This window comes from Neofelis nebulosa, chromosome 1 (assembly GCF_028018385.1).
Source record: "Neofelis nebulosa isolate mNeoNeb1 chromosome 1, mNeoNeb1.pri, whole genome shotgun sequence".
Lineage (NCBI taxonomy): Eukaryota > Metazoa > Chordata > Mammalia > Carnivora > Felidae > Neofelis > Neofelis nebulosa.
The window spans coordinates 221,216,395-221,230,010 of record NC_080782.1 but is presented as its reverse complement, the minus strand read 5'-3'; the positions used below and the strand labels follow the sequence as shown (position 1 = coordinate 221,230,010).

Sequence of the window (13,616 nt, the reverse complement as noted above, 5' to 3'; positions counted from 1 at the left end):
TAGGATAAAAAATTATTCTTCAAATAAGGGGGATGATGTTTATATATGCTAATTTTATTTAAAAAAACCTTTCCTTATATCCAACACTCTTAAAGAGTTCCTCATTATAGTTTCGCTCTCCTGAAGTATTTCTAGCCATTCATGTTGAAGATGTGGTTTCACTTCTTAGTATTTCTACACTAAAGATTTTATTTATTTATTTATTTTTCAACATTTTTTTTTTTTTTTTTTTTTTTTAATTTTTGGGACAGAGAGAGACAGAGCATGAACGGGGGAGGGGCAGAGAGAGAGGGAGACACAGAATCGGAAACAGGCTCCAGGCTCCGAGCCATCAGCCCAGAGCCTGACGCGGGGCTCGAACTCACGGACCGCAAGATCGTGACCCGGCTGAAGTCGGACGCTTAACCGACTGCGCCACCCAGGCGCCCCTACACTAAAGATTTTAGAAAGAGTAAAGATGACCTTCACTTTGCATCATACATCTAATCCACAAATGTCTGTGGGTAAAGAGTACATACTTGACTGAATTACATCTTCAGTGTATAAGCAAGTGTGCTAAGTTAGGGAATTATATGTATTTATTCCTTTAAAACAAGAAAAGGCCTTTTGCAAGATAAACAATGTTTCATATTTACATAAGGTGAAATGATAAGTACTTACTCATTTCTGCCAGTTTCTGTTGAAATTTGGATTCCCCTGGGAGATGTTTACTGCAGATTTAAAAAAGACAAAACATTTCACATGTATACAGATAAACGGAAAACTCAAATTTTTATTAACTATGGTGATTTCAATGACTTACTTTATACTCTTAGTGAGTGACTTTTAATTTCAACAGTTTATAAACAAAAAACATCTAAAATATAACCATCACAAATTTAGAACCTTTTTGTATTTTGCCAGTGAGTCTTACAAAACACAGTAAATATTTTTCAAGAGTAAGCACTTAAAAAGTCTAATGTTAATCATAACGAATTTTTATTAATAGCTTTAAAAAAAACATGAAAAAACATCAGATTGCTAGTATCTGATATTTTCAATGAATTTCAGTAGGCAGTACATGGTTTATATGGTGCTTTTAACTTTGGGATACATTCCTACCTATTTTGAGCAATGTTCACAACTTCCAAATGAAATCGGCATAAAAGGGCCTGGTGGAAGTTAGGAGCACAGCTGCACTCTGGCTTCTCCACAGGACCATTTCAAACCTGTTCCTACCTTCCGTCTGCTTCATCTGATCCTTCAATATCAAAGCGTAGTTTTTTCAGCGGTTTAGGAGGGTTGCCTCCTTCAGCACTTCTTTTGAGCACACGGTCGCTGTTACACACCATCTGATTTATTTTCTGGAACTTCTCAGAAGTCTACAAATTACAGAATTCTTTATTTTAAATCATTAAATGCCAGAATCTTGAAGTTAGCAACCTTTAACTGTAGTCTGAGGGGTGTCAAAAATCAGTTGGGGTAATACCTGCATTTTCATTTTCTGCTTTATTGCACCAAATGAGATATGAAAAATCTTAGAATCAGTGTAACTACACTTACCTCTGCCCCAATTAAATACCCTCCTGTCTCTCCCCATGAGGCTTCTTGCCTTCCTCCAACAAGTTTGACTTACTCTGAAAATCCTGGTTCCTCATTTTGGGAACCCACCCACACACAAAACCAAGGCTACTTCTCAGAAGTGTGTAAAGTTAGAATGGCTTTCTGGAACCTTATGGGTTTTGTTTGTTTGAGGGCATAACAGGACCAAAGAGACTATCACAAGAGTCTAATAAGAAGTGAAATGTCTTTTCAATAATAATTCTGGATTTGCTTTGTGGGTATTATGTCGACAAGTCATATAGTTTATATATTTTAAACCATTACTGATAACAATATTTATTGAAATGTGAATTCATTAAGTTTTTAAATAAAAATTCAAATATCAAAAGACTTTGTTTGAGTCCATTCATTATTACTGGAGATGATTTGCGATATACATCTCTTGAGGGAGAATCCTGTCACAGCAAAGTAAAGAAAGCTTTGGTAATAAGTACCGAAGGGGACACAATAACTTACTTCATCCAAGGGACAAACACACGGAAAAATTCTATTTCTTATGTGTCTAATTTAGAACTGGAGCAGGCGAGTACCTCAGGGATGTGTATGAACGTGTTCATCTGAACTAAAAAATGAAGTCAGACCGTTGATAGAAATATTAAGTCTGACTGATCTGACAGTGAGGATTCACTCTGTTAATTAAGCTTTACTTTCCAAAAATTAAATGCAAAAACAAGTTTAGATGGAAAATATATTTAGAGCACATCCTGTGTACATATCAAATTTATGATAAGATTTTTAGTTATCAGCTTTAAAGTATATAAGTCCCTGTAACATTTTCTCAATTCTTTTAGCGGTTATAGCAAGCAGAAAAGTTTGAGGACCCCTACTCTATTCGGATCCAGATCCAACTCTTCCTAGGTGGTCCCACATCTCTTTTGTGAAGCCTGATAGCTATACCCTAACTTGAGCTCAGTACCACAGCATTTACTACTTGTAACATATGTTTTAACACTCAGTCTTTTAGTGTACAAACCACCATCCTTCTCTAGTTATTTCATTTGAGGCAGTGGGTAGGCAGACTCTAGAGCGGCACTCATGAATCCCCACCTCCTAGTTTTTACACCCTTGTGTAATACTCCCTTCTCTGAGTGTGTGGATGGGACCCAGTGTTACCTTGCTTCTGACAAAAAGACGACAAAAGTGATGGAACATCACTTCCAATATTAGTCACAAAAAGACTGTGACTTCCATTTTGCTCCATACCTCTCCCTTTCTTCTTGCTCCGAGGGAAGCAGGATGCCATGTTGTAATGAGTGGCTCCATGTAGAGGCTCAAGTGACAAGGAACTGATGGCTTAGAAAAATCTATGTAATGTATTATATAATTTCAAAGGATGTTTAAAAAACCACTTTGAAATTCACCAATTAGGAGTATAATTTGAAATTAAATGTGATTTGAAAATAAATCTATTTTTCTCTTTCTAAATTCTATGCAATATGCATTGATGAGGTGTTTGGATAATAGCATTTGTTAATTCAAGTTAACAGAAATCTGCAATTTCTTTTATAGTTACAATGCATGCTCCTGTATTTTACAGAAAGAAAAGACTCACCCCAAATGATTCACCAATTGATACTAAGATTCTGTCAAGATAAAATACAAATTAGTAATGAAAATCATATATAATTGTGCAGAGATGAACATACATCATTCAAAGCTATTAGAAATACCAAATCAAAAGTTTGCTCTACCCCAGAACCACAACAAAATTATAGTCATCAGTGGCTTATTCTAACAATGCTACTCTAATCATACACTGAGCTGGTCTCTTAGATTTTTAAAGAACTACATGACTGAAAGACTATATTCTGCCACTGTCCACATTTAAAGAAGATAAAGGAAAATTTTAATTTACCCATATTTAATTCTTATAAATCAGTGCATAAGATAACAACTAAAATTTCTTTCACATTTTCTCATTAAAAATTTGCCTAACATTTGGCAAAAACTTATAGTATTAAATAATCAGTATTTGAATTAAGATTTCTACTGATATATAGTAAAGTCTGTCATATATCTTAGAATCAGAAATCTCTATTAGTCTGCCCTTGTTTGAACCATATAATTTATGTTCTTTTGTTTTTGTTTGAGTATAGTTGACACATTACGGATACACTAGTTTCAGGTGTATAACACAGTGATTCAACAAGTTTATACATTACGCTATACTCACTACAAGCTTAGCTACTGTTTGTCACTATGTATTGCTATTATAGTATCACAGACTATCCTCACTAGTGTCACTACACATGCTGTACCTTGTATTCCCACGATTTACTTATTCTGTAACGGGAAGCCTGTATCTCCCACTCCCCTTCACTCATTTTGCCCATCCCATAACTCCCTCCCCTCTGGCAACCACCAGTTTGTTCTCTGTATTTATAGGTCTGATTCTGATTTTTGTTTATTCTTTTCTTTTTTTTTTTTAGATTTCACTTATGAGTGAAATCATGTGGTATTTGTTTTTTTCTGACTTATTTCACTTAGCAGAGTATCTTCTAGGTCCATCCATGTTGTCTCAAATGGCATAATCTTGTACTTTTTAACTGCTGCATAATATTCCCTTGTACATATATACCACATCCTCTTTATCCATTCATACATGAATGGACACTTAGGTTGCTTCCATATCTTAGATATTGTAAATAATGCTGCAGTAAACATACAGGAGAACATATCTTTTAGAATTAGTGTTTTAATTTTCTTGGATAAGTACCCAATAGTGGAATCATATGGTATTTCTATTTTTAAGTTTTTGAAAAGCCTCCACACTGTTTTCTGTCATTGGCTGTACCAATTTTACATCCCCAGCAACAGTGTACAAAGGTTCCTTTTTCTCCATATCCTCACCAACACTTGTTATTTCTTGTCTTTTTGATTCTAGTCATTTTACAGGTGTGCTATCTCACTATGGTTGATTTGCATTCCCCTGATGATTAGTGATTTTGAGTATCTTTTTGTGTATCTGTTGGCCATCTATACATCTTCTTTGGAAAAATGTATATTCAGATTCTCTGCTCACTTTTTTAATTCAATTGTTTATTTGCTATTGAGTTGTATGAGCTCTTTATAAATTTTGAGTATTAACTCTTTTTCAGATATATGGCTTCAAATATTTTCTCCCATTCATTAGCTTGCCTTTTCATTTTATCGATGGTTTCCTTTGCTGTTCAGAAGCTTTTTATTTTGATATAGTTCCACTTGTTTATTTTTGCTTTTGTTTCCCTGGTTTTGAAGACATATTGAGAAAAAAAATGTTGCTACAGCTGATGTCAGAGAAATTACTGTCTATGATCTCTTCTAAGAGTTTTATGGTTTCAGGTCTCACATTTTGGTCTTAATCCATTTTGAGGTTACTTTTGTGTAAGGCATTAAAAAGTGGTCCACTTTCATTCTTTTACACGTAGCTGTCCAGTGTTCCCAGCACCATGTATTGAAGAGTTGGTCTTTTCCCCACTGTATGTTCTTTCCTTCTCTGTCACAGATTGACCATATAATCGTTGATTTATTTCTGGGATATTTTGTTCCATTGATCAATGTGTTTATTTTTGTGCTAGTACCATGCTGTTTCGATTACTACAACTTTGTAGTAATTATGACATTGAAACCTTTCTTGAAATCTGGGATTGTGACATTTCCAGTTTTATTCTTTTTTTTTTTTAATATTTATTTTTTGGGAGAGTGCAAGTGGCAGAGGGGCGGAGAGAGGAAGACAGAGGATCCGAAGAGGGCTCTACACTGACAGTCTGGCAGCAGCGTGCCTGATGTGTGGCTCGAACTCACAAACCACAAGATCATGATCTGAGCCAAAGACAGACACTCAACCTACTGAGCCACCCAGGTGCCCCTGGTCTTTTTCAAGGTTGCTTTGGTTATTCAGGGGTCTTTTGTGGTTTCATACAAACTTTTTTTATATGTTTTAGACTGTGAAAAATGCTAGTGGTATACGGATAGGGATTGCATTGAATCTGTAGATTGCTTTGGGTAGTATGGTCATTTTAACAATATTAATTCTTCTAAGCCATGAGCATGGAATATATTTGCATTTGTTTGTGTCATCCTCCATTTCTTTCGTGTTTTACAGTTTTCAGATACACATCTTTCACCTCTTTGGTTAAGTTTATTCCTAGGTATTTTATTCTTTTTTGGTGCAACTGTAAATAGTGTTGTTTTAATTTCCCTTTCTGCTACTTCAGTATTAGTGCATAGAAATGCAACAGATTTCTGTATGTTAATTTTATATCCTACAACTTTACTGAATTCACTTATTCTAGTAGTTTTTTGGTGCAGTCTTCAGGATTTTCTATGTACAGTATCATGTCATCTGCAAACAGTGACAGTTTAACTTCTTCTTGACCACTATGGATGCCTTTCATTTTTTTTCTTCCCTGATTGCTATGGGTGAAGCTTCTAGTACCATGTTAAGTAAAAGTGATGAGAGTGAAAATCCTTTGTCTTACTCCTGATCTTAGAGAAAAAGCTCAGTTTCTCACTATGATGTTATCATGTGGTATGTATCATGTTATCTGTGGGTTTTCATATATGGCCTTATTATGTGGAGGTATGTTCCCTCTAACACCACTTTGTTGAAAGTTTTTTATCATGAGTGATGTTGAATTTTGTCAATGCTTTTTCTGGGTCTACTGAGATTATCATATGATTTTTATCCTTTGTTTTGTTGATGCACTGCACAATGTTGATTGATTTGTAAATATCAAACCACCCTTGCACCCCTGGAATAAATCCTACTTGCTTGTGGTTAATGATATTTTTGATATGTTGTTGAATATGTTGTCAAGGATTTTTGTATCTATGTTCATCAGGGATACTGGCCTGTAGTTTTCTTTCTTTGTGGGGACTTTGGTTTTGGTTATCAGATCAGGATAATTCTGGCCCTGTAGAATGCATTTGGAAGCTTTCCTACCATTCCCATTTTTTTGGAATAGTTTGAGGAGAATAGGTATTAATTCTTCTTTAAATATCTGGTAGAATTCATCTATTAATGCATCTGGACTGGACGTTTATTTTTTGGTAGTTTTTTGATTACTGATCCAATTTCATTACTAGTAATCAGTCTGTCCAGATTTTCTATTTGTTCCTGATTCAGTTTTGGAAAATGGTATGTTTCCATGATTTTATCTATTTCTGCAAGGTCATCCAATTTGTTGGTATACAATTTTTTGTAGTAGTCTCTTAAATTCCTTCATAATTCTGTGGTGTCAGCTGTTACTGCCCTTTCCTTTCTGATTTTATTTACTTGGGTCCTTTGTCTCTTTTTCTTGATGAGTCTAGCTAAGGGATAATCAATTTTGTTTATCTTCTCAAAGAACCAGCTCTTGGTTTTGTCAACTTTCTTCTTTTTAGTCTCTACATCATATATTTCTGCTGTGATCTTTATTATTGCCTTTCTTCTACTCACCTTGGGCTTTGTTGTTCATCTTTTTCTAGTTCATTTAGGTGTAAGGTTTATTGTTTATTTGAGCTTTTCTGGTTTCTTGAAGTGGGCCTGTATTGCTATATATTTTCCTCTTAGAACTCTTTCACTGCATCCCAAAGATTAGCCTGACATAACAAGGATATAATAATATGCACATGAGACTAATCATATGCACATGGGACTAATAGATTTTACTGTCCTACAATTCCTTGATAAGTGGCCATTATTCTATATATATTTGATTAAGCAGAATACCTAAATATGCTGGATAAGTAGAGTATTAAGATGCTCTCTTAGGGTGCCTGGGGTGGCTCAGTCGATTGGGCATCCGACTTTGGCTCAGGTCATGATCTCGCTGTTCATGAGTTCAAGCCCCGCATCGGGGTCTGTGCTGACAGCTCAGAGCCTGGAGCCTACTTTTGATTCTGTGTCTGCCTCTCTCTCTGCCCCTCCCCTGCTCATGCTGTGTCTCTGTCTCTCAAAAATAAATAAATGTAAAAAAAAAATTTTTTAAAGATGCTCTCTTAATGCCTGACAAATGATTTATCTAAAACTTTAAGAATGTGAATTTTTTTGCTAAAGAACCTCAACCCAGAAATGATTTACTAAACTCAGCAAATAGCCATCATCATAAGTATAATATGGATCAATTCTCATTACCTAAGTATACATTTTCATGTGGCAGTGTGGGACTGTAAATTAAATATGCACAGTGCAGCATGTTAGGAACTTACAACATAATTTGTAGGTATCGGTACACAGATACTATAAGAACATCAAATAAAATATGGTACAAAGTGCATGAGAGCATTTATATCATTTGCCAATTATTTTCTACTTTATCTCTTCCTGTAGAGTTGGAGATTTTTACCATGAGTGTGCATTACTTATGTAATTAAACACCCCACACAAATGTTTTCTCAAGGGTTAATATATCTCCTTCTCCCTGTTTTTCTTGCCCATTAAGTACAACTATATGAGCTGACAATTTGGGGAGATGAGACTACATTAACTATACTTCCTAATCTGCCTACCACTCTACAAATTAAGTCAATTTCAAACTGCCCATGATAACATATAATAAGTCAATGGAAGCACTTCAAAGCCAGAAAGCACTTGTGGTTGGATGTAGAAGATGATATAATGATTTGTAGTTGCACAGAACCTTTCATCTAGGAATTTAAAACAGCTTCATACTCATCATCTCCCTGATAGACAGCACCCTTCCATAGTAGCCCTGACACCTGCCCCAAGTAATGTAAGGAAACAGCAGGCAGAATTAAGAATGGACTTCTAAAGACTTAATTTACAGTCATCTACATTTAATCAGTCATCTACATTTTAACAACAAAGCAAGACGAACAAGTTTACTGAGCTTATAGGACATTCAATAAATCTACAGAATAAAAATTCTTAACTGAAAGTAATCCACTTTGTTTAGCAGACTGTCTACTTGCAAAAATATGAAAGTGATTTTAAACTTATTACAAAAGTTGTTCTCTGTTCACAAAAAATAGATCCCAGCAACCAGAAAGGTTGATGACTAAATTTGCAAAACCATTTAAGTAAACATTATTTATCTTTCCTACCAAATTCTTGCCATGTCACTTAATATAAATTGTCATTCATTTTAAATGAAGAAAGCTTTATATTTTTGTACTTGGGTCAAAACAATCTCCTCTTATTCTTTGCCCCTTCCCTAAAGAGAAAACACAAACCTCGATCTTGGAGTCATTTTTGTTGGTGTTGGCACACCTTCTGAAATTTTATATGGATTCTTCAGGGGTGATATATAGATGTTTCCCCCAGGAATTCGTAAAGGTGAACTAGAAAACTTGTAAGGGCTTCGAGGAATGTGAGGTATTGGTGACAAAGTCGGGGGCTAAGGCAAAAACAAAAAGTAGATTATTTTTTTAATGTTTTAATGAGATCCATTGCTTTATAAATAGAGTTTCCCAATCAAAGGATACTTCCGACATACCCTGGTAGAAGCATACTGCAAAATATTCGTTTTAAGTCTCTGCATGAAGACTGAGTTATAGAATACTATAATGGAATCATACTCCTCTTCTCTGATCAAAACTCGTTTGAATGTCTGAGGAAGAAGAATAAAAACAACTGTTAAATGAATTTAGAAATTTATCTCTTTAGATTTTCTTTATAAATAATTCATAATATGTTTGAACAGTAAGAATCACATACTATGTAGTAAAAAATCATCTGAAAAAGCCTTTAGGTTTAGATTATAGCTGCTCTACCAGAAGTGAAATGTGATGCATTTTTTTTAAAGTTTGTTTATTTACTTTGAGATAGAGAGAAAGAAAGAGAAAGAAAAAGAGTTGGGGAGGGAGAGAGGAAAAGAGAGAATCCTGAGCAGGTTCTGCCCTGTCAGCACGGAGCCCAACGCGGGGCTTGAACTCATGAACTATGAGATCATGACCTGAGCCAAAACCAAGAGCTGGACACTTAATTGACTGAGCCACCCAGGCGCCCTGAAACATCACAGGTATTTTTTATGTATATATACATGTAAAGTTTATTACAAATATTCCTCTTTGTTGGAGGGATACAGTATTCCTTATTAACTTTAAAATATAAATTTGGATATTAAAATGTCTTAGCTTTCCAATTCCATTTTAGTTACAAATAATTAATAACATAAAAGTAAAAAATTGACAGGTGAATTTATATAATAAGGTCAGAATATATGGTCTAATTAATGACTTAAGTTATCTATATTATCGATATGGATATATCTAAAATCTTACCATGGAAGGTTACTTACCTCCTGAACAGCATGAGGAAGATCCTTGTATGCTGTTACAATGATTTTGAATTTAAGGTCTATATTCTTCACTTTGCAAATGCCATACATGGAACACATCATAATCTAGTAAATCAACGTAATATAAAAATATCAGAATTTTGTTACATAGTTGTGTTCTAAAGAGTACTCTGTTATCTTTCTTTTAGCTTCAAAAATAAAACGGAAGCTTAAGTTCCTATAGGATTATCTTTTCTAATCCTGAGCCCAGTTTGAAAGTTGATGTGAAGTGTTTAGCCCAAATTGTGTTTAAGGGACAAAATGCAAATAGCCAAATCTCAATTATTAGAATTGATCATCTGGTTTGTAAATAACTCTAACCTTCACCCATTACTTAAATTTTTCCCAGAAAAGCTGAAACTCGAATGAGTTAACTGTGTAACTAGAACTTAAAAAGAAAAAAAGCCAGTTGTGTAAAAGGTTCAAACTATCAGATAAAATAATACTGAATACATTTGGTGATAGTGGTAAGGGAACTTTCTAGCAAGGGGCAGGAGAGAGTCTTTGTATTATAGATAATGTTCCTGATTTGGAGGCAGGTTATGCAGGTGAGTTCAGCTGATGAATCTGCATTAAGATGTATCCTTATGATACATGGATGTTTCTGTATGCATATTACATTTCAATTAAAACAATTTAATATAAAAATTAGATTAGAAATTATTCTCTATGAACTTAAAAAATCAAACTTTCTTCATTTGCATGAATTTTATTGCCAAATTTAAGTATTCATATCTCTGCAACATTCTTGCTTATATATACTATCGCCGAGAATATCTATTCACCATCCCTTGTTCAGCAACCTACCAGCCCCAATTCTGGTCTCCCCATTCAGAATGCCATCCAATAACTTCTTTGCTAATTCACATTTTTTTCCTACTTCAGTTCTTTTCCTAAGGTTTCTCTCTGCAAAAATCTTCTTGATTCAAGATACCTAATCTCTTTAGAAACCCTTAGCACTACTGTCTTTCTATATCGTAGAAAAGCAGAACCATAAGGCAATGAGTGACTACTTTTAAAAATCCAACATCCTAGAATTTATATATCCAAATATTTATTCTCTTGTAAAATATACATATTTGTAGGTTATACCCTTATACACTAGTGTACCTTTTGCTAAAAATATTCTTATTGGGAACATTACTACTGACCTTACAGAAATAAAAGGATTTTAAGGGAACATTATGAACAATTGCATACCAACAAAACAACTATCTAAGATGCACTGGAAAAATTTAAGAAAAGACACAAACTACCAAAACTGACTAAAGAAGAAATAGAAAATATGAGCTTTCATTAATAATAAAAAACTATCCACAAACAAAAGCCCAGGCCTAGATGGCTTCACTGGTGAATTCTACCAAACATTAAAAAAAAAAAAAAATCAATACCAATTCTTCACAAACTCTTCTGAAATTAGAAGAGGAGGGAACACTTTCCAATTAATTCTGTGAGGTCAGTAGTACTCAAAAACAGACATCAGAGGAGAATTACCATTATCTCTTATGATTACAGATGTAAAAATCCTTAACAAAAACAAGCTGAATCAGCAGCATATCTAATGTACTATGTGACCAAGTAGGATTCATTCCAGAAATGCAAGGCTGGTTTAACATACTGAAGAATTAATTAATATAATACACCACAATACAATAAAAAGGAAAAAACCCAATGATCATCTCAATAGATACAGAAAAATGCATTTGAAAAAAGCATTCAATACCCTTTTGTGATAAAAAACACTCAATAAACTAAGAATAGATGGGGACTTCCACTATCTGATAAAGGGCATATACAAAAACTCCATAGCTAACAATACATTTAATGGTGGAAGACTGAATGCTTTCCCCTGAGGTCAGGAATAAGACAAGGATGTCCCCTTTCACCACTTTCATTCAGTAATGTATTGGAGGTTCTATGCCAAAGCAATTTGACAAGTAAATGAAATAACAAGTCATCTAGATTGCAAAGGAAGAAGTAAAACTACCTCTATTTGAAGATATATGAGCTTATATATTGAAAATAGTAAGGAATCCACTAAAAACTATTACAACTGATAAATTACTTCAGCAAAACTGTAAGATAATATGATTAATATATGAAAATTAATTGTATTTCCATACACTAGCAATGAACAATCCAAATAAGAAATTAAAGAGACAACTTCATTTACAATAGTGTTAAAAGGAATAAACTACTTAGGTCTAAATTGAATATAACAAATGCAAGGCTGTACTCTGAAAACTTAAAAATGTTACTGAAAAAAATTAAAGAACATCTAAATAAATGGAAAGACATCATATGTTCATGGACTGGAATACTTAATATTGTTAAGATGACAGAGCTGCTCAAACTGATTTATGATTCAGTACAATCCCTATGAAAATTCCAGTTGCCTTCTTTGTACAAATTGACAAGGTGATCCTAAAAATTCATATAGAAATGCAAGCTTCAGAACAGCACAACAAATCTTGAAAAAGAAGAGTAAAACTGGGGTATCATGCTTCCCTACAGATCAATGCAGTACAATTAAGAGACCAGAAATGAACTTTTACATATATATAGTTAGTTGATTTTTGACAACTGTCAAGAGGGAAAGAAAAGACTTTTCAAGAAATGGTGCTGGAACAAGCAGTATTCACACACAAAAGAATGAAGTTAGACTCCTATTTCACACCATACAGAAAAATTAACTCAAAAAAAAAAACGTAAGAGCTAGAAGGGGAATTAATCATGTTTATTATTCATTTTCAATTACAAGTGGATTTTTCAGAACATTAAATTGTTCATACTCATTTTTCCCAGACTCTGAGAAAAATGGAGAAAAATAAGGATAAACCTTGGTGGTCTCTGATTTGGCAATGGTTTTTTAGATATGACACCAAAAGCACTAGCATCAAAAGAAAAAAACAGATAAACTGAACACGATCAAAATTTTTTTTATATTAGGTATAATTTATTGTCAAATTGGTTTCCATACAATACCCAGTGGAATATGATCAAAATTTAAAACTTGTGTGCCTCAAAGGACACCATCAAAAAAGTGAAAAAGACAACTCAGAACTGGAAAAAACACTTGCAAATCATATGAAATAAGGGACTTTTATGTAGACAACATGAAGAACCCTTATAAATCAATAATAAATAGACACTCAATTAAAAATTATGTAAATTATCTGAATAGATATTTCTCTAAAGAAGATAAACAAATGGCCAATAAGCACATGAAAAGTGTGTTTAATGTTCAATCAGTATCATTAGCAATTAGGGAAATGAAAATCAAAACCATAAAGAGATATCACTCTATACCCACTAGGATGAGTATAATTAAAAAAGCAAATAAGAAGTTGGTGAGGATGTGGAGAAACTGGAACCTCATACACTGCTGGTAGGAATGTAAAATGATGTGGGTAAGTTGGAAAATAATCTGGCCAGGCTTCAAAGGTTAAACACAGTTATTATATGACCTGACAATTTCACTTCTAGGTATACATCCAGAAAACTGGAAACATATATCCACACAAAACTTGTACATACATGTTCACAGTAACATTAATCATGGTAGCCAAAAAATAGAAAGTAAATGTACACTAAATGATGAACAGATATATATGATTTGGTATATCCATACAATGGAATATTATTCAGCAATAAAAAGGAATGAAGTACTTATACAATCTATAACATAGATAAGCAATGAAAACACTATACTAAATAAAAGAAGCCAGACACAAAAGACAACATATTATATGA

General features: G+C 33.7%; 1 protein-coding gene across 1 annotated transcript in view; it reads right to left on the bottom strand.

Annotated features, from left to right (window-relative positions):
- The window catches only part of RB1 (RB transcriptional corepressor 1), a 177,250-nt gene that overhangs the window by 4,094 nt on the left and 159,540 nt on the right, over positions 1–13,616 (bottom strand). Inside the window, 6 exon segments of the mRNA XM_058685648.1 lie at positions 661–710; positions 1,219–1,361; positions 3,155–3,185; positions 8,758–8,921; positions 9,021–9,134; positions 9,825–9,929. Of these exon segments, the coding sequence (XP_058541631.1) occupies positions 661–710; positions 1,219–1,361; positions 3,155–3,185; positions 8,758–8,921; positions 9,021–9,134; positions 9,825–9,929 (607 nt within the window).